Source organism: Lolium rigidum, chromosome 7 (genome assembly GCF_022539505.1).
Source record: "Lolium rigidum isolate FL_2022 chromosome 7, APGP_CSIRO_Lrig_0.1, whole genome shotgun sequence".
In the NCBI taxonomy this organism is placed as follows: Eukaryota; Viridiplantae; Streptophyta; class Magnoliopsida; order Poales; family Poaceae; genus Lolium; species Lolium rigidum.
Window position 1 is genome coordinate 12,203,051 of NC_061514.1, and position 19,870 is coordinate 12,222,920.

Below are 19,870 nucleotides of genomic sequence, written 5' to 3' on the forward strand. Positions count from 1 at the left end.
AGGAGCAGGACGACGAGGCAGCCGGGAAGGCGGCGCTACTGGCGGAGTATGAGCGGCAGCAGCGTCTCATCGCGAGCAGCGACGACCCCGAGGACTGCCCAGGGCTGCACGCGGCGTTCACGGCGTCGCTGAACGACAAGGACGCCTGGATGGGCGACCTCGACGCGGTGATCGACATGTTCATCCGCGACATCGGGGAACCGCTCGTCGATCTCGCCAACGACGGCGAGGCTGGACCAAGCGGCACGGTGAAGGACGAGCCCGACGAGCGCAGCAAGCAGGAGGTCGTCACCGATGACATGTATAACTTCCACCAGTACTACGGCACCTCTAGCCGCCCCAAGTACTACTAGGTTAGGGTTTAGTTTAAATTTCATCGAATTTCGTTCGAATCTATCTAATATATATATAGCAAGTTTGAATGAATTCACTTAAGTTTTAAATATCTGAAATTTTGTTTGGGGTGCGAGGTTGGGGAGCGACGTCCCCAAACGCGACACGAACGAAACACGTCCCCAAACGCTCGTTTCGGCGCCGTTTGGGGGACGTGGCTGGCGATGCTCTTAGGAGGATGGTTGTATCCCTAGCCACCAGAGTTCAAACCCTGGGTTTGATATCTGTGCGTCTCATAAAGGCGAAATATTTATTCAGTGGGAGGCGACGTTCCCGTCGACAGCAAGGCGGTCGTGGTGACTTTGTCAATTTCAAGATCCAATCCGCCGGCTCAATCTTTCGGTGGTGCTCATAGTGGTAGGATGTGTGTGTGTGCATTCATAGGGTTGAGTGTATGCGCGTGTATATGAGCATCTACGTTTGTACTGTGTTTCTCAAAAAAAAAATATGTTTATGTATGCAATTACATATAGATGTGCAATAACACATATATTCGCAATTGCATGTACATATTGCATACATATGTGCAATTATGTATGCATACATATGTACATGCGCAATTGCATACATATGTGCAATTACATATAAAAGAAATATGAAGAAAAATATTATAGGGGCAATTTCGAATTGCACATATGTCCGCAATTGCATATGAAAATAATCCCAGCACCAACCGCTTCCAAAAACGAGTCGATTCAAAACTGCGTGCCATGATTCATCGGGAAACATCACGTGATGCACAAAAACAGCAATCAACGTGATTCTTCTCATTCAAATAGTAATAATTAGCCACATGCGATTGGAGTACACAAAAACTAACCGAGCACCACAATAAAATTCATAAAATAAACATCAAATAAAAAATACAAAAAAAACAATGGAAGATGCTACAACGCGTACTCTGGTGATCTGGTCCGCCTTCAGTCCAGCAGGCTGCTCATACGCCTGAAATATAAAAGCCTAAACCAACTACAGCCCGCTAGCAAGCCATGGAAGGCTAAACCATCGAAGGATTGAACGCTAGCTTGTTTCTTGGCTAACCGACAGTTAGCAAAAGGGCAGAAAATAAACCTAGCAGGCAGAAGCAAAAAATAATAATAATAATAATAAACACGGCTGGACTGTGCCAGCTGGCTTGGCTAATTGGTAGGCAGTTTTTTTTTTTTTTTGCGAATGAGGCAGTTATTTGATTCGCAGACTCTCGGGTGACAACACCATCTTCTTTAATTACAACGCTGAACTTATTCGTCAGGCAACACAAACATCTGATCAGAACGACATAAAAACACTTTAAAAAATAATCAAAGATCCTTCTCTTTTGTTCTTGTCATGTGCACTTCACCTAACCATGCCACGTCAGTTCCCACCGCCACTCCCTTCTCCATAGCCATGCACCACGCCCTTCCCCGCCGGCAACGCCGCAATGGCCGGCGGCTTGAACCCCGGCAGGTCGCACGGGATGTGCGGGATGAAGGGGCAGTGGTTTCTCGGGTCGGCGTAAAACAGGGCACACTCGAATGGCGGCCGCTGCCCGGGGAACCCGGGGATGCAGTTCCGGCGCACGTCGAGCACCCGAGCCCTCACCAGCTCCAAACAGTGATAGCCGACGGAGTGGAAGTAGTTGTCCGACAGCGAGAGGTTGGTGAGCTTGCCGGTCTTGTAGAGCAAGCAGAGCACGTCGGGGACGTGGCCGTAGAGCTGGTTCGAGGCGAGGTTTAGCGCGTCGACGTCGGCGAGGCAACCGAAGGAGAGCGGGATGGGGCCCCTGATCCGGTTGCCCCCGGCGTCGAACACCGTGAGCCCCTCCACCAGCCCGATCTCGTACGGCAGGCACCCGGAGAGGTCGTTGTTGAGGAAGAGCACCTCGGAGAGCGTGCCGGAGACGTTGAAGATGGATTTCGGGATCGGGCCGGTGAACCGGTTGTTGGCCACCACGAGGTACTGCGCCGTGGTGCTGCCGAAGGTGTCCGGGATGCGGCCGGAGAAGCCGTTGTTGTTGAGGAAGAGCGCCTCGACGGAGATGCCGAAGACCGGGGGCGGGACCTCGCCGGCGAAGCCGTTGAAGCGGAGGTCGAGGAAGAGGAGGCCGCCGAGGGGCGGCACGGCGGCCGGGAAGGAGCCGGAGAAGGCGTTGTTGGAGAGGTCGAGCTCGTAGAAGTAGCGGAGGTGGGTGAGGTCCGGGAGGTCGCCGGAGAAGTTGTTGGAGTTGGCGTGGAAGAGGGCCAGGTCCGGGAAGGCGTCGATGAAGCCCGCCAGCGTGGGCGCGCGCAGGTGGAAGCCGTTGAAGTCGATGGAGGCGACGGTGAGCGTGGTGTTGGCGTCGGGCGGGAAGTCGCAGTAGAAGCCCTTGTAGGCGGTGCCGTTCCTGTGGCTGGAGCAGATGTCCTTGCCCACCCACGTCGCCGTCACGCCCAGCGGGTCGGACGTGATGGTACGCTTGAACGCGTGGATCACCGGGTAGAGGGCCTTCAGCTTCTCGTTCTCGAAGTCGTCCCACGGCTCCGGCGACGGCGCTGGCGGCGGGCACGCCGGCGGAGGCGGCGGTGGGCACGCTGGTGGAGGCGGTGGGGGAGGTGGTGGGCACGCAGGCGGAGGAGGGGGAGGAGGTGGTGGTGGAGGAGGCGGGCACGCCGGCGGAGGCGGCGGCGAGCATGGGCAGCCTTTCAGCGACCCCGTCGACGACCGCGACGGCGCGCACCCGCACCCTACCAACGACACCGCCGTCGATGGCGCATTGCCGCCGCTCGTCCCCTCAGCGGATCGAGTGTACCTGGAGCTCTCGGTGGCACTCACCGCGTCGTGCGCCGTGGAAAGCATAACGACCAATGCAAGAACGAGTGCATGGTTTGGCCCTCGAACCGCCATTGTCGACACGGCTCTGCTTCTCCCGTCCCTCGATAATGGCGGCTGCCGGCGGGTATAAGAAGGGAGAGGCCGGGCTGCGGCTGGCGCCATGGAGCGATACGCAAGCAGCAACGACACACGAGTACGTATACACGTACAAGTGGAGGTGGGCACGAGTGAATATAGCTTAACGAAGGCGAAACGGAAAGAGGTCGGAAACGATAGAAGTTCAAGTGGCACACACGGTAGTGGGGTTGGCGGTTACCTGGTCTTCGTCGGCGGTAGGAGAAGAACTACGAGCAGAAGCGTGGAGTGCAGAGCAGAGTGCATCAACGAAGCTTATGGCATGATCGGGCCCATCTCCATCCTAACGGAATCTCTCCCGATCACCGGGCAGAACCCATGTTAAATTCTACTCCCTCCATCCTGACAAGGATGTCATAGATTTATCTGAATTTGAATGTACTAAATCATGTCTACTAGATACAACAAATCCGTGACGTCCTTTTCGGAGGGAGTACTACAATTTGGGTGCAATTGCTAGCTACAATGTGGTCAAATATTTTTGACCTGACGGGTTCCATGGTCAGTGAGGAAAGCAATGTCATCTGCAGAAAGGTTGGCACCGCAGAAGGGCAGCTACATGATAATGCTGTGTGTGCACTTGTTCTCATTGCTTTGTTCTTGTTAGCATGATTGGAGCCACTAACAAAGGTACTCTTTCACAAATCACAATGTGGAATACCGATGCTTCTCAGATATCGGCGTGTGGGACATAGTACTCTAAACAAAACAAAATAAAGATGCCTCACCCACAAAGAAATACAGTACTATACATTGCAAAACTTTAGCTAAACAAGAAAGCTCCTGACGATATGCATACTGCTCCCATATAGTGGATTAGGAGGCACTCATTTCTTATTGCCAAGGACCCTACATTTGGCAACCCACACAAGTGGCATCAAGGTTTTTATGCTACGGCAGTCCCCACCCAGGATATATGTCATAGTTGGAAGTTTGGACTGCCAATTGACGTCCCCTAATGCTGAGCTATTGACACTGATACTCGTAGGTAGTAAGTATCTGGCACTCGACGACAATTGTTAGTTGCTGCTTTGCCTCCATCATACTACTACCAAACCGTCACAAACACCCAGCGTCCTACAAAAAATATAACTGAACAATGTGTAAAGACAAACAAAGACCACAAATTGAGGAACCTTTTTGTTCAACAACTGGAAAGCTTTCCATAGTAAAGCATGTATGAACGATAGATAAATATGTCATCAGTTAACGACCTTTGAGCTGGATATATCTTTGGAATAATCTAGTGAGCCATGATTGGTTGTTCAAAAAGTGCTGTGAAGTTCAACCACGGGGAGCACGCATTGCAAATGTATTATAAAAATATACAATATAGAATACCCCAGCTACGTATGACAACTACCCATATTGGTTTCAGAATCCTGATACAGACAACCTAAAGGTGACTTAACATGACGAACATACCGAATAGCAGTTTGATACCCAATGAGCTGCCAAGGTCAACATCCCCCAATTCATTGGGTACAATCTACGTTACAAACAATTAGAATCAAAGACGCACGCTGAGACCACATTTGCATATGTTAGCAACAGTACCTCGCATAGAGGTTTAGAGAGTGATGTTGAGAGAAAAGGTGCGCCGACGGTAAACCTCAACATGTTACATGTTCATATGGAAAAAAATATACAAATCATTACATTTCTCAGATTGAGAGCATCATCTAAACACACGTATCAGCAGTCAAGCATTACGTCCTGGATATCCATAAGTACTTTCAGTGATGGTTCCCACGTATGGTGACTCTGAGGATGAGGCCAACTGCACTAGACAACTGAAGATCTTCCTGATAATCAAAAGAAAAAGAAAAAAGCATGATTAAGAACCATAGCAATTGTCAGGAGAACGATGATGATATTTCAGAACATAAATAAATTACAGATGAATGAATGAAAACTTGCCATTTCGAGAGTAACTTCAGAAACATGCACTTGCATCAGCGAGCGCAATTGAATGTATTCAGAATGGTTCACATGCTGTCACTAGGATTGAAGTATGGGCACGCAATGCTGTTAACTACATCTTTCATCGTTTTATTTGAATAGCACACAAATTGGATTCAGATATCTTGCATAAAACAATGCAATTCTGTAAACCACAAATAAATTGCATAAGGCTTCCTATTACTTTATCCAGCAGACAAATCTTTCTGGAAAGACGAGAAGAAAACTCAATAATAATAAAACACCTAAAATTGTGATATATGGGTTCATAAACAGAAATGAGCAATGTTTACCAGATGATTAAAATGGAGCAGAAACTTGAAAGAACCAACACGGTTTCGAAGGACTGAGGAATCTAGTTTCAGACAACAATGGTTCGATGGACTAGCCAGACTTGCATTTTGCGCAAAGTAACTGGTGGTGGCAATTCGTTAAAATTTTCTCTGACGATATGTGACTAACTGACTACCCAGAGAAACTACACTGGTAAGAGTATCATAATGGATAAAAAAACTAAGTCAGCAGCACAAGTTACGGTCATACAGCTACCTAATAATTTTTGGGGCCACATGACTGATCGATGTTAATAACTTAAAGATATACCAACATGATTCTTCATATATTCAGAACCAACAATAGACAGTTTTATTCAATTTTAGAACTGACTAATTGCACCTCTTCCTTCAACTTAATCATGTCACAGAAGCCCGCTCAAGAAGAGTAGACAGCATTATGCCCCAAACAAGTTCAAATACTTCCATCAATTACATGTTAGTCTCTACTCTCTAGGCCCTACATTTTTTATAACCCTTCATCGCTTCACTTCTCATGCCTGCTGTCCATAGATTGGACCAGAAACTATAAAGCAATGGCAACTGAATTCCCTTTTAGAGCACCTTATTGGTTTTTTTGAACCATTGCACAAACTTATGATCCCAAGAGACATTGTACAAATGCCAGTCACACATAGTGTTAACTACATCCACAAATATACTTAAGATGAATAACTTAGAAGCAATTAGATTGGATCACTGAATTTATAGCTTCCTCCGTTCACTAATGTAAGACCTTTCAGCTTTTTTTCTAAATGCTTGTATGTAGACGTGCTTTAGTGTGTTACCGTGTAGGTTCACTCATTTTGGTCCATATCTAGTCCACTTTGAAACAGCAGAGGAAGTATATAGCTAGCACATGTGAAAAAAATCAAGTTGATGTAAGAACTCACCAAAATGGACCTTGCATATTTCTTACTCAGCCTTCTTTTGTTTGTCTGGTTGTCCGGTCTTGCTAATGATGGTATCGAAGTGCCTTGACAGAACCTTGTGTGCTAAACCAACCTTTTCATCAACAAGATCCTGGTACCTCTCATAGAACGGGGGAACCAACAGAGAAAGTATTGCTCCTAGAAAAAAGCCAAAACAACATAGGCTTAGTATATATATGCAAGAACTATCATGAAAGAATAGCAGATCCAAATACAAGAAATCCATGGGGCCATCACAGGGAAGCAAATTCACTATAACTCACCAATGTAAATGAGCGTAAAGAAGTTGAAGAGCATTCCAATACATGAAACCACCCATAGAGCTAGTATAACCTTTTGCGCCGAGCAGAACATGAGACAAGATCATACATTAGGTACAGCAATATCATACATTAGGTACAAGTATAGAGAGAAATGTGTGTGTGTGTGGGTGTGGAAGTAAGAACGTGCACAGACAGAAAGAAGTATGTGTGTATAAGAGAGACACCTGTATAAAAACTGTCCTATCTCTCTTGATGGCAATATCATGGCCAACAGCCAACAACCTGTTTATCCATACAAGAGCCCGATCTGCAGCTTTCTGAACAACCACATCCGATACCTCTAGATTAGGAATTGGTGGGAGAGGCCTGCAAACAACAATCTGTTAACGCGATATTGCATAAATGAAGTAAAAAAAAAACAATCCTGCAGAATACTTAAGTAAGATGGATTAGTATAGAGATTATAAGTTTATAACTAGGCCTAACCAATTTAACAGTAAAACATTGTGTTGCCAAATTCAACAAGCTCAGGAAGCTGGTTATGGACCACAATCCAGGTCAAAAGACAAAGATGGAGTACTTAACACAAATTACTACAGAAACACAGAGAGGACATTTCCATAAGAGGTGCCCATAAAGCATAACTACAAGCTACGGAGAAAAACAGCATGTGCTAGCAAAAGTAATATCAAACTGCTATCACAACTTAGCTGTAAAGCAAAGCAACCTCATTAGTTTTTACTTTGTAGAGAAGGGAACATGTAGGGCATGATAACTAATGTGGTAGACAAGGGCAAATTAGACGATCCTTTGCATACTGAATGGACAGACAGGTCAAACCTCTGACACTCTCTAAGACTCTAACATCTTTTACAGATCAAGTTCAAACAACAACCAAATTCCAAAGTGCTCAGGCCAAAGTTCCCAAAGCTCCACTGTAGCAAACCTACCGGGGGACTTCTATTTGAACAAACCAGAATCCACCACACAAATGACAGATCAGCAGCAGTATACCCTATACGAGGTGATACAGCATCTGCTTGTACAAAATTAGTACAAAACTACTCCAAATTTGCTCAGGATCTATAGACAATATGCGCCCCCGACCACAGAGCACATGATAATAGCAAAGCAGGGCACATTTCAGTTCTAGCAAACCTAGTCGACAGCTTTAGTTTGAACAATCCACCAAAAATAATCAGCAGTAAGATGGTCTAGACAAAGTGGTACAACGTCTGCTAGAGAGTAAGTAGGCCAATTTCGGCCGTAATCTGTAAAAATTACGCATCGGTGATCACACAGCATACGAGTACAGCAACAGAGAGCACAATTCAGTTCTAGATCAGATCTCAAGCAAGGCGCTGCGAGCAGATAGGAGCGAGCTGGCAGAGCAGAAAACGGTAAGGCAGCACCAACCTGTTGAGCAGGGAGGCGGACTTGGCCCAGAAGAAGAGGATGACGACGAGGAGGAGGACGGCGTTGGAGAGGACCGAGGGGAGGCTGTACCCGGCGCGCTCGAAGAGGAACCAGACGACCGTGGCGCCCGCGACGGCCGCCGCGGAGACGTTCCGCCGCCGCCACAGGAGCACGTCGGCGACTGGAGGAGGAGGAGCGGGGGAGATGGGTGAGTCGTAGATCGGCGGAACTGAGCGGGGGTTAGAGGGCATTGGGAGAGGAGGACGGGGAGTTGAGCGAGGTACCTGCGCCGCCGCCGAGGAGCGCGTGGAGGGGCCGGTGGTGGGTGGCCATTGGGATCGGTCGGCGGTGGTAGGGTTTGGGGCGCGGCGGAGACGACGAGGGTGCGGCGAAGGTTGAGCTCTGGAATGGGGTCGGCCGGAGGAGTATGGTGGTGCGCACGAGGCGAGATGAGATCTCGGTCTGCCTTTGGATCGGGATTCAGAACGGCGCGAATGGTCGGTCAGTGACATGTGGGCCAGGAGCACGCTTTTTACTTATATTTTACATACAAGATCAGTTGAACATGGTTATTTGAGTTCCAAATCCATAATTTATCATTGATCTCTGCTTGGAGTAACTTAGCTTAGCAATATAAACTACATATAAATTAATAGCTTAGCAATCTAAATAATTCTTCTACAAATCCCTAAATTAGAGTGCACCCAATATAAATTAATAATTAACCTTGTAAATATCTATTATTTTCAATATACTTGGATATCGTATATAGTTTATTGTTAAGCATAGGTGTAAGAAAAGGCAATAATTAATCTATTCTTTCAAATGCATATTTGGATACATCTAATTGTTTTTTTACTAACCAGTCCACCCAATAAAAAGATGCAACCAATTTTCACATAAATGCCTACTATTTGAATATGCATCCAACTAATATGGCAACGAAAGTACTCGTAGTTGCATCCATAGAAATTTGTAATTAGTCTCATTAATCTCTTCTTTAAAATGAATATTTAGACATACATCCAATTACTACCTTTTTTACTAATGGGTCCACCCAATAAAAAGTTGCAATCAATTTCCTTGTAAATGCCTACTATTTGGATATGCATCCAATTAATTTTGCCCATCATAGTTACATGTATTTAGGTTCCCTTGTTTCGGTTGTTTTGGATCAAGCTCACACCACCAACTCACCAAAGTCCGCACAAACCACCTCATCATCTCAAGCTCCAAATCTTCATCAATCATGAGGGCATGCACCTTCCTTGTCGTTGCTGCCGCGATGATCTACGCCATCGCTACACCCGCCACTGGCTGCGGTGAGTCATATGGGACGACATCGATTGAAGGTGGATGGGAACTTATCCCGAACATCAACGACCAACATATTCAGGATCTTGGCAGCTGGGCAGTTTTGGAGTTCCTCAAGCACGCGAACTGTGTGCTCAAGTTCAACAAGGTGGTGAGCGGCAAGGAGCAGGTCGTGTCCGGCATGAACTATGAGCTTATCATCGACGCGTCGGATGCCAGTGGAAAACTTGGCACGTACAAGGCCGAGGTGTATGAGCAGGAGCGGACCAAGACACGCAAGCTCGTATCCTTCAGCAAGGCCAACTAGAGCGAGCGGCCGTGTTTTTGCTAGTAATACATGTGTTTTGAGATCATGTTAGCTGTTCTGGTATATCTAATAAGTGTAAAATTATCTGCATACATCTTTAATGGTATTCTATAAATCGTCAATAGAGTGCTTGCAGGTTATGGTATTCTAAAATTTTGATGCGGATGTACAACTTTCCATGGTTCACTAATAGTGTTCTTTGCCTATTTGTTTCTGATGGCTATACTGTTTTCAAATTAGGTAGCTAGCATTTCCTATATCCCTGTAATTCCTTGATCCGTGGCAAAGTACCAAGAGGTGAGATATGTTTCATGTTTGCAGTTATGATCAAGTCATCTGCTTTGCGCCCTGTCTTTGAACCGTAAACACACACTAAGATTAAACCACATCACACTGGAGGATTGTTGCATTGATCAGGTTAAAATATTCCCACGTGAGTACAAATTTTTTTTTTTTGGATTTCTTCAGCAAACAAACGAAATAACTGTCCGCTATGTGATAATAAAGTTGTAGGTGAGATTATACAGCGTGACCATTCCTGGATCATGCACAGCAAACTTGCTGTCGCCGCTGAAAAAATTGACGTTTCTCCTGACCAGGAGCTCGTTTCATGCCGTTTCCTGTGAAGAAACTGGCACGATCACGTCGCACATGCATGCTCCCAGTCCCAGGCGAACCACTGCACCTAACCAGACCGGATACAATTTATCCGTTTGGCTTAGTACTTTTAGGAACAATTTAAATAGATTCACCCTTCATAAAATCTGAAAACTAATAGTCTTGGATAAGTAAGTTCTTACACATACATAATAAGGGCTCAAGATTTTATTTTAGTTTTATAAACTTGTTTGAACCATGATTTAAAAAATCATTTGATCCAAATCTTATTTGTTAAGAAATTGAATATGAGATGGGAGAAATTTTTATTTTATGGTGAAGGAAGAAGCGTTTATTAGATCTTACGATCCCACATGCATCTTTGTGCAAAAATATACCCAATACGAAGGAAATTATATTTTGATAAATCACACATTATTTTTATTCCAAAACTGTGTGGGATTGCCTTCCGCATCACACACATTTTTTATTTTAAAAAAAGCATGTGCGATTGCATCGTACATCACGTATCCTTTTTTTCCTTTTGAAAAACAATGTGTGTAATGCATCATTGAAAGTACTTTATTTTAACATTAAGAAAATGGCAAAACATTCTTCCACTTTGAGATTATTGGTTAGTATGGTACATGGCACCATTGCACAAAAACAACTCATTTTTTATGAAAACTAAATTAGTTCATCACACACTATTTTATCCTTATAACGGTCTCTGATTACCTCCTACATCGCATACTTTTTCCCCTAAAAAACGTCTGCAATTGCCCCTTACATCACACACCCTTTTCCTTTTGAAAAAAGGCACGTGCAATGCATCACAGAAAGTACAGTATTTTTGCCTTAATAAAATGGTAAAAAAATTCTTATACTTTAACGCGGTTTGTTAGTATGGTAAAAGGCACCGATGCGAAAAACAATGAAAACTTCTTTCTTCACCATTGTATGAATATTTTTAGTGCAAAACACGCAGCTTTACTTTCGAAACTGTCTGTAATTGCCCTCTACATTGAATGCCATTTTTTTTCTTAAAAAAACAACGTGTGTGATGTAAAGCAAACGGTTTAGTAGAGAAGAACCGGCAGCGATGTTCTGGAATCCTTGCGCTGGTGGGAGCTTGCATATGTTTTTTTTTAATTTTCGCATGTTAAGGATTGTGTATATAACACACGGAAAAGGCCTTCGTGTGCCACATGGGGTCATTAAAAGGCCCAATATGTACTGTTGACTATTTTTAACAAAGGCAAAAGCCTTTTCTATCCAATAATTAAGAAAATATGTTCAATTTGTTAGCGGAAAAATAAACAAAAACCAGACAAAAATGTCAACACCATGGGGCCATGACTACATTCGCCACAGGATCAAGCCCACTAAACAACCAAGCGCAAACTCGAAAGACCGCTCCATCAACACAAGACAACGTTTCACCACCGCCAGAGAGAAAACGTTGTGGCTTTTATGGGAGGAGAAGACACGGGACACTCAAACATATTTGAAGAATGCAACCCTACGAGGAGTCGACAACACTGACAAAGTTGTCAGGGCTGCTGCCCCAACATCTCCGCCATGTCCAGCTGGCCGCCAACACCACATTCTAGGACATGTGGTAATTATTGCACACGACTCAGAATTTGTGATTAATCTTCTCCTAAATGGTTTTAATATGCATCTAAATAATTCTTAAACCAATCCCTAAATATAAATTTATAATTAACCTTGTAAATATCTACTCCCTCTGGTTCAAAATAATTGTCCAAAAATTGATGCATCTAGACATGTTTTAGTGTCTAGATACATCCATTTTAGGCAATTATTTTGAACCGGAGGGAGTACTATTTTTAATATACTTGGATATCGGGTATAGATTATTGTTCAGAATAGTTGTAAGAAAAGGCTGTAATTAACCTATTCTTTCAAATGCATATTTGGATACATCTAATTATTATTTTTACTAACCTGTGCATGCAATAAAAAGATGCAATCAATTTTCATATGAATGCCTACTATTTGTATATGCATCCAACTAATATGGAAACAAAAGTACTCGTAGTTGCATCCATATAAATTTGTAATTAGCCTCATTATAAGTAACTTGTTTTTTAGTATACTTCAATATTGGTTCCAATTTATTTATGAGCAGGAATGTAACAAATACTTTTTTGCAATTAATATCTTCTTTCAAATGCATATTTAGACATACATCCAATTACTACTTTTTTTTACTAATGGGTCCACCCAATAAAAAGTTGCAATCAATTTCCTTGTAAATGCCTACTATTTGGATATGCATCCAATTAATTTTTGCCTAGCATAGTTACATGTATTTAAGTGCCCTTGTTTGCTTGTTTTGGATCAAGCTCACACCACCAACCCACCAAAGTCCGCACAAACCACCTCATCATCTCAAGCTCCAAATCTTCATCAATCATGAGGACATGCACCTTCCTTGTCCTTGTTGCCGCGATGATCTACGCCATCTCTACACCCGCCACGGGCTGCGGTGAGTCATATGGGACGACATCGATAGAAGGTGGATGGGAACCTATCCCGAACATCAACGACCAACATATTCAAGATCTCGGTAGCTGGGCAGTTTTGGAGTTCCTCAAGCACGCGAACTGCGTGCTCAAGTTCAACAAGGTGGTGAGCGGCAAGGAGCAGGTCGTGTCCGGCATGAACTATGAGCTTATCATCGACGCGTCGGACGCCAGTGGAAAACTTGGCACGTACAAGGCCGAGGTGTACGAGCAGGAGCGTACCAAGACACGCAAGCTCATATCCTTCAGCAAGGCCAACTAGAGCGAGCGGCGGTGTTTTTGCTAGTAATACATGTGTTTTGAGATCATGTTAGTTGTTCTGGTATATCTAATAAGTGTAAAATTATCTGCATACATCTTTAATGGTATTCTATAAATCGTCAATAGAGTGCTTGCAGGTTATGGTATTCTAAATTTTTGATGCGGATGTACAACTATCCATGGTTCACTAATGTTGTTCTTTGCCTATTTGTTTCTGATGGCTATACTGTTTTCAAATTAGGTAGCTGGCATTTCCTATATCCCTGTAATTCCTTGATTCGTGGCAAAGTACCAAGAGGTTAGATATGTTTCATGTTTGCAGTTATGATCAAGTCATCTGCTTTGCGCCCTGTCTTTGAACCGTAGACACACTTTAAGATTAAACCACATCACACTGGAGGATTGTTGCATTGATCAGGTTAAAATATTCCCACGTGAGTACAATTTTTTTTTTGGATTTCTTCAGCAAACAAACGAAATAACTGTCGGCTATGTGATAATAAAGTTGTAGGTGAGATTATACAGCGTGACATCATTCCTGGATCATGCACAGCAAACTTGCTGTCGCCGCTGAAAAAATTGACGTTTCTCCTGACCAGGAGCTCGTTTCATGCCGTTTCCTGTGAAGAAACTGGCACGATCACGTCGTACATGCATGCTCCCAGTCCCAGGCGAACCACTGCACCTAACCAGACCGGATTGGGCCAGGCCATTGGGCCAGCCCAATTTATCCATTTGGCTTAGTACTTTTAGGAACAATTTAAATAGATTCACCCTTCATAAAATCTGAAAACTAATAGTCTTGGATAAGTAAGTTCTTACACATACATAATAAGGGCTCAAGATTTTATTTTAGTTTTGCAAACTTGTTTGAACCATGATTTAAAAAATCATTTGATCCAAATCTTATTTGTTAAGAAATTGAATATGAGATGGGAGAAGTTTTTATTTTATGGTGACGGAAGAAGCGTTTATTAGATCTTACGATCCCACATGCATCTTTGTGCAAAAATATACCCAATACAAAGGAAATTATATTTTGATAAATCACACATTATTTTTATTCTAAAACTGTGTGGGATTGCCTTCCGCATCACACACATTTTTTATTTTAGAAAAAGCATGTGCGATTGCATCGTACATCATGTATCCTTTTTTCCTTTTGAAAAACAATGTGTGTAATGCATCATTGAAAGTACTTTATTTTAACATTAAGAAAATGGCAAAACATTCTTCCATTCTGAGATTATTGGTTAGTATGGTACATGGCACCATTGCACAAAAACAACTCATTTTTTATGAAAACTAAATTAGTTCATCACACACTATTTTATCCTTATAACGGTCTCTGATTACCTCCTACACCGCATACTTTTTCCCCTAAAAACGGTTGCAATTGCCCCTTACATCACACACCCTTTTCCTTTTGAAAAAAGGCACGTGCAATGTATCACAGAAAGTACAGTATTTTTGCCTTAATAAAATGGTAAAAAAATTCTTATACTCTAACGTGGTTCGTTAGTATTGTAAAAGGCACCGATGCGAAAAACAATGAAAACTTCTTTCTTGACCATTGTATGAATATTTTTAGTGCAAAACACGCAGCTTTACTTTCGAAACTGTCTGTAATTGCCCTCTACATTGAATACCATTTTTTTTCTTCAAAAAACAACGTGTGTGATGTAAAGCAAACGGTTTAGTAGAGAAGAACCGGCAGCGATGTTCTGGAATCCTTGCGCTGGTGGGAGCTTGCATATGTTTTTTTTTAATTTTCGCATGTTAAGGATTGTGTATATAACACACGGAAAAGGCCTTCGTGTGCCACATGGGGTCATTAAAAGGCCCAATATGTACTGTTGACTACTTTTAACAAAGGCAAAAGCCTTTTCTATCCAATAATTAAGAAAATATGTTCAATTTGTTAGCGGAAAAATAAACAAAAACCAGACAAAAATGTCAACACCATGGGGCCACGACTACATTCGCCACGGGATCAAGCCCACTAAACAACCAAGCGCAAACTTGAAAGACCGCTCCGTCAACACCAGACAATGTTTCACCACCGCCAGAGAGAAAACGTTGTGGCTTTTATGGAGGAGAAGACATGGGACACTCAAACATATTTGAAGAATGCAACCCTACGAGGAGTCGACAACACTGACAAAGTTGTCAGGGCTGCTGCCCCGACATCTCCGCCATGTCCAGCTGGCCGCCAACACACATTCTAGGACATGTGGTAATTATTGCACACGACTCTGAATTTGTGATTAATCTTCTCCTAAATGGTTTTAATATGCATCTAAATAATTCTTAAACCAATCCCTAAATATAAATTTATAATTAACCTTGTAAATATCTACTATTTTTAATATACTTGGATATCGGGTATAGATTATTGTTCAGCATAGTTGTAAGAAAAGGCTGTAATTAACCTATTCTTTCAAATGCATATTTGGATACATCTAATTATTATTTTTACTAACCTGTGCATGCAATAAAAATATGCAATCAATTTTCATATGAATGCCTACTATTTGTATATGCATCCAACTAATATGGAAACAAAAGTACTCGTAGTTGCATCCATATAAATTTGTAATTAGCCTCATTATAAGTAACTTGTTTTTTAGTATACTTCAATATTGGTTCCAATTTATTTGTGAGCAGGAATGTAACAAATACTTTTTTGCAATTAATATATTATTTCAAATGCATATTTAGACATACATCCAATTACTACTTTTTTTTACTAATGGGTCCACCCAATAAAAAGTTGCAATCAATTTCCTTGTAAATGCCTACTATTTGGATATGCATCCAATTAATTTTTGCCTAGCATAGTTACATGTATTTAAGTGCCCTTGTTTGCTTGTTTTGGATCAAGCTCACACCACCAACCCACCAAAGTCCGCACAAACCACCTCATCATCTCAAGCTCCAAATCTTCATCAATCATGAGGACATGCACCTTCCTCGTCGTTGTTGCCGCTATGATCTACGCCATCGCTACACCTGCCACGGGATGCGGTGAGTCATATGGAACAACATCGATAGAAGGTGGATGGGAACCTATCCCAAAAATCAACGACCAACATATTCAGGATCTCGGCAGGTGGGCAGTTTTGGAGTTCCTCAAGCACGCGAACTGTCTGCTCAAGTTCAACAAGGTGGTGAGCGGAAAGGAGCAGGTTGTGTCCGGCATGAACTATGAGCTTATCATCGACGCGTCAGATGCCAGTGGGAAACTTGGGACGTACAAGGCCGAGGTGTACGAGCAGGAGCGGACCAAGACACGCAAGCTCGTATCCTTCAGCAAGGCCAACTAGAGAGAGTGGCGGTGTTTTTTGCTAGTAATAACACATGTGTTTTGAGATCATGTTAGCTGTTCTAGTATATCTAATAAGTGTAAAATTATCTCCATACATCTTTGAGGGTATTATATAAATCGTCAATAGAGTGCTTGCAGGCTATGGTTATCTATAAATTTTGATGCGGATGTACAACTATCCATGGTTCACTAATGTTGTTCTTTACCTGTTTGTTTCTGATGGCTATACTGTTTTCAAATTAGTTGGCTGGCATTTCCTAGAGCTATATACACTTTTGGTACCATAATTTGTATTGGATGTGCAATTTAGTACCACATCTTGCAAAACGTGAACCAGCAGTACCACAACTTGTATGGAGGCCGGAGGGAGCAAATAGGTACCAAATCATTCCAAAGCCGACACGTGGCATTGTAAATTTTGCACAAACAACCCTGTATTTTTTCTGTAGCACAAGTCGCCTTGTTGAGGCCTTATAGGAGGGTCCTACCTATCAGTGTAGGGAGAAATATTAAAACTGATCGGGAAAGGAGGGAATTCGAACTCAGCACCTTGGGCTACCGCACGTACGTGCTTGCCAAAGAACCAATAATTCTTTTGGGAAATTTCGTAAGACGGTTAAGTTTTGTACATTATCATTACGCTCAACCACATGCACCCCACGCAACTTAGTTAGGCACACGCCTCCAACTAGGCGACGCAAAGAGAACATCCAAATTATCCGCGCATATCCGTTTGCGTCGGTTGAAATAATCGAAACTGATCGCTCGTCCGTTTGCATCGGGCTGCTCCAACGGCACGAAGCAAAAAAAATTTGGTTCCATTGTTTAAACATAATTTACATAGTGATGAAAAGAAAATATTAAATATAGAAACTAAAAACCCTAGCCTACTCCTCATCGTCGTCGTCGAGCACGACAAAGTCCGGTACCTGCCACGACCAGTTGCAAACCGGCGGAACGTACGCCCGGTGCCGCGGGTGGTGGAGGTGGAGGAGCCGATGGGTGGAACGACGGAGGTGGAGGCGACGGCGGGTGCGGGGCCGAGTTATGCAGCGCCTGTTGTAGGGCATGTTCCTCCGTGAGGCCAGACGACATGATGTCGGTGGCATACCGTGGCAGCAGCGGCTGCATCGGTCGATCCACCTGCGAGACGAGGACGTCGAGCCTCTCGATCTCCACATCGGTCATGGTCGGCGGGAAGTCGAACTTCCGGCCCTCCGCCATGGTCGCCTGCAGTCGTGGAAGACGCATGCGATGAAGTCGTCGATGTCGTCCCCCGCCTCCTCATTCTGGTAGGCCAGCGCGTTGTTGTCGTCGTGCTCCTCCTCCTCATCCTCGTCGTCATGTGGAGGCGGCGGCGGGTGCCATGTTCGATGACGAGGCGGCGGTGGGTGCACGAACAGGAAGTCTCAATCACCGAGGAAGCCCGCCTTCCTCCTCGGTACGGCGCCAGGTATGAGCTGATGGCGAAGGCAGGTCCTTATGTTGCCGAACTTCCCGCCTTCATGGGAAGTTTCGCAGCATAAGGACCTCCGCGATGATCCTGCCGCCGAACTTCCCGCCTTCCCGGGAAGTTCGGCAGCATAAGGACCTCCGCGATGATCCTGCCTTCGCCATCAGCTCATACCTGGCATCATACCGAGGAGGAAGGCGGGCTTCCTCGGTGATTGAGACTTCCTGTTCGTGCACCCACCGCCGCCTCGTCGTCGAACATGGCACCCGCCGCCGCCTCCACAGGACGACGAGGATGAGGAGGAGGAGGACGACAACAACAACGCGCTGGCCTACCAGAATGAGGAGGCGAGTGACGACATCGAGGACTTCATCGCATGCGTCTTCCACGACTGGTAGGCGGCCATGGCGGAGGGCCGGAAGTTCGACTTCTCGCCGACCATGACCGATGAGGAGATCGAGAGACTCGGCGTCCTCGTCTCGCAGGTGGACCGACCGATGCAGCCGCCGCTGCCACGGTATGCCACCGACATCATGTCGTCTGGCCTCACGGAGGAACATGCCCTACAACAGGCGCTGCATAACTCGGCCCCGCACCCACCGTCGCCTCCACCTCCGTCGTTCCACCCATCGGCTCCTCCACCTCCACCACCTGCGGCACCGGCGTACGTTCTGCCGGTTTGCAACTGGTTGTGGCAGGTACTGGACTTTGTCGTGCTCGACGACGACGATGAGGAGTAGGCTAGGGTTTTTAGTTTCTATATTTAATATTTTCTTTTCATCACTATGTAAATTATGTTTAAACAATGGAACCAATTTTTTTTTCTTCGTGCCACTGGAGCAGCCCCCGATGCAAACGGACGCGCGATCAGTTTCGATTATTTCAGCCGACGTAAATGGATATGCGCGGATAATTTGGATGTTCTCTTTGCGTCGCCTAGTTGGAGGCGTGTGCCTAACTAAGTTGCGTGGGGCGCATGTGGTTGGGCGTAGTGATAATGTACAAAACTTAACTCGAAATTTCCCAAAAGCATTATTGGTGCTTTGGCAAGCACGTACGGGCGGTAGCCCAAGGTGCTGAGTTCGAATTCCCTCCTTTCCCGATCAGTTTTAATATTTCTCCCTACACTGACAGGTGGGACCCTCCTATAAGGCCTCAACAAGGCGACTTGTGCTACAGGAAAAATACAGGGTTGTTTGTGCAAAATTTACAATGCCACGTGTTGGCTTTGGAATAATTTGGTACCTATTTGCTCCCTCGATACAAGTTGTGGTACTGCTGGTTCACGTTTTGCAAGATGTAGTACTAAATTGCACATCCAATACAAATTATGGTACCAAAAGTGTATATAGCTCCATTTCCTATCCCTGCAATTCCTTGATCCGTGGGAATGGACAAAGAGGTTAGATATGTTTGCACGTATAAAGCACATCAAGTTATCTGCTTTGTGCGGTGCCCTGTCTTTGAAGAGTAAACACACTTTAAGATAACGTTAAACAGTAACACATCAGAGGATAGTTGCAATGGTCGGATTAAAATATTCCGACGAACGTACTGATGTATGGGGCATTTGAATTTCTTCAGCAAACTAACGAAATAACCGTCCATTATGTGCTAAATATACGGTTGTAGTGGGTGCGATTATGCAGCGTGACATCATGCACCACGGCCGGACTCGCTGTCGCCACCGAATAAATTGACGTTTCTCCTGACCAGGAGCTCGTTTCATGCCGTTTTCTCTCAAGAAACTGGCACCATCACGCCGTACATGCTCCTAGGCGAACCACCACTTCCATTCCGATTCTTGCCGCAGAGAGCGACCAGAGGATTAA

The 19,870-nt window shown here is 44.4% G+C and overlaps 5 protein-coding genes across 5 annotated transcripts; 3 read left to right on the forward strand and 2 right to left on the reverse strand.

Moving 5' to 3' along the window:
* Positions 1-1,749: 1,749 nt before the first annotated feature.
* LOC124670897 (uncharacterized protein At4g06744-like) lies at positions 1,750-3,258 on the reverse strand. Its single transcript, XM_047207363.1, has one exon. It carries the CDS (start codon positions 3,256-3,258, stop codon positions 1,750-1,752), a length of 1,509 nt encoding a protein of 502 aa, XP_047063319.1.
* A 1,470-nt stretch (positions 3,259-4,728) lies between these two features.
* Positions 4,729-8,591, reverse strand: LOC124675154 (reticulon-like protein B11). The gene is made up of 6 exons (XM_047211224.1): positions 8,511-8,591; positions 8,227-8,407; positions 7,035-7,176; positions 6,811-6,880; positions 6,509-6,685; positions 4,729-5,126 (listed from the first exon to the last, which is right to left on the reverse strand). The coding sequence occupies exons 1-5, from the start codon at positions 8,557-8,559 to the stop codon at positions 6,531-6,533; spliced, it is 597 nt and encodes a 198-aa protein (XP_047067180.1). The 5' UTR covers positions 8,560-8,591; the 3' UTR covers positions 4,729-5,126; positions 6,509-6,530.
* Positions 8,592-9,475: 884 nt separating this feature from the next.
* On the forward strand, positions 9,476-9,847 carry LOC124669557 (cysteine proteinase inhibitor 8-like). The gene has a single exon (XM_047206152.1). It carries the CDS (start codon positions 9,476-9,478, stop codon positions 9,845-9,847), a length of 372 nt encoding a protein of 123 aa, XP_047062108.1.
* A 3,039-nt stretch (positions 9,848-12,886) lies between these two features.
* LOC124669842 (cysteine proteinase inhibitor 8-like) lies at positions 12,887-13,258 on the forward strand. The gene has a single exon (XM_047206383.1). It carries the CDS (start codon positions 12,887-12,889, stop codon positions 13,256-13,258), a length of 372 nt encoding a protein of 123 aa, XP_047062339.1.
* Positions 13,259-16,211: 2,953 nt separating this feature from the next.
* Positions 16,212-16,583, forward strand: LOC124669841 (cysteine proteinase inhibitor 8-like). The gene has a single exon (XM_047206382.1). It carries the CDS (start codon positions 16,212-16,214, stop codon positions 16,581-16,583), a length of 372 nt encoding a protein of 123 aa, XP_047062338.1.
* The last annotated feature ends 3,287 nt before the right edge of the window (positions 16,584-19,870 follow it).

What these genes read in the sequence shown, in the direction of transcription:
- LOC124675154 (XM_047211224.1), bottom strand. Translation starts at nt 8,559, where the DNA reads ATGGCCACCCACCACCGGCCCCTCCACGCGCTCCTCGGCGGCGGCGCA. An exon ending in TCCGCCTCCCTGCTCAACAG is followed by an intron (nt 7,177 to 8,226) that starts GTTGGTGCTGCC and finishes TGTTGTTTGCAG; the next exon opens with GCCTCTCCCACCAATTCCTA. An exon ending in ATAGGACAGTTTTTATACAG is followed by an intron (nt 6,881 to 7,034) that starts GTGTCTCTCTTA and finishes TCGGCGCAAAAG; the next exon opens with GTTATACTAGCTCTATGGGT.
- LOC124670897 (XM_047207363.1), bottom strand. Translation starts at nt 3,258, where the DNA reads ATGGCGGTTCGAGGGCCAAACCATGCACTCGTTCTTGCATTGGTCGTT.
- LOC124669557 (XM_047206152.1), top strand. Translation starts at nt 9,476, where the DNA reads ATGAGGGCATGCACCTTCCTTGTCGTTGCTGCCGCGATGATCTACGCC.
- LOC124669842 (XM_047206383.1), top strand. Translation starts at nt 12,887, where the DNA reads ATGAGGACATGCACCTTCCTTGTCCTTGTTGCCGCGATGATCTACGCC.
- LOC124669841 (XM_047206382.1), top strand. Translation starts at nt 16,212, where the DNA reads ATGAGGACATGCACCTTCCTCGTCGTTGTTGCCGCTATGATCTACGCC.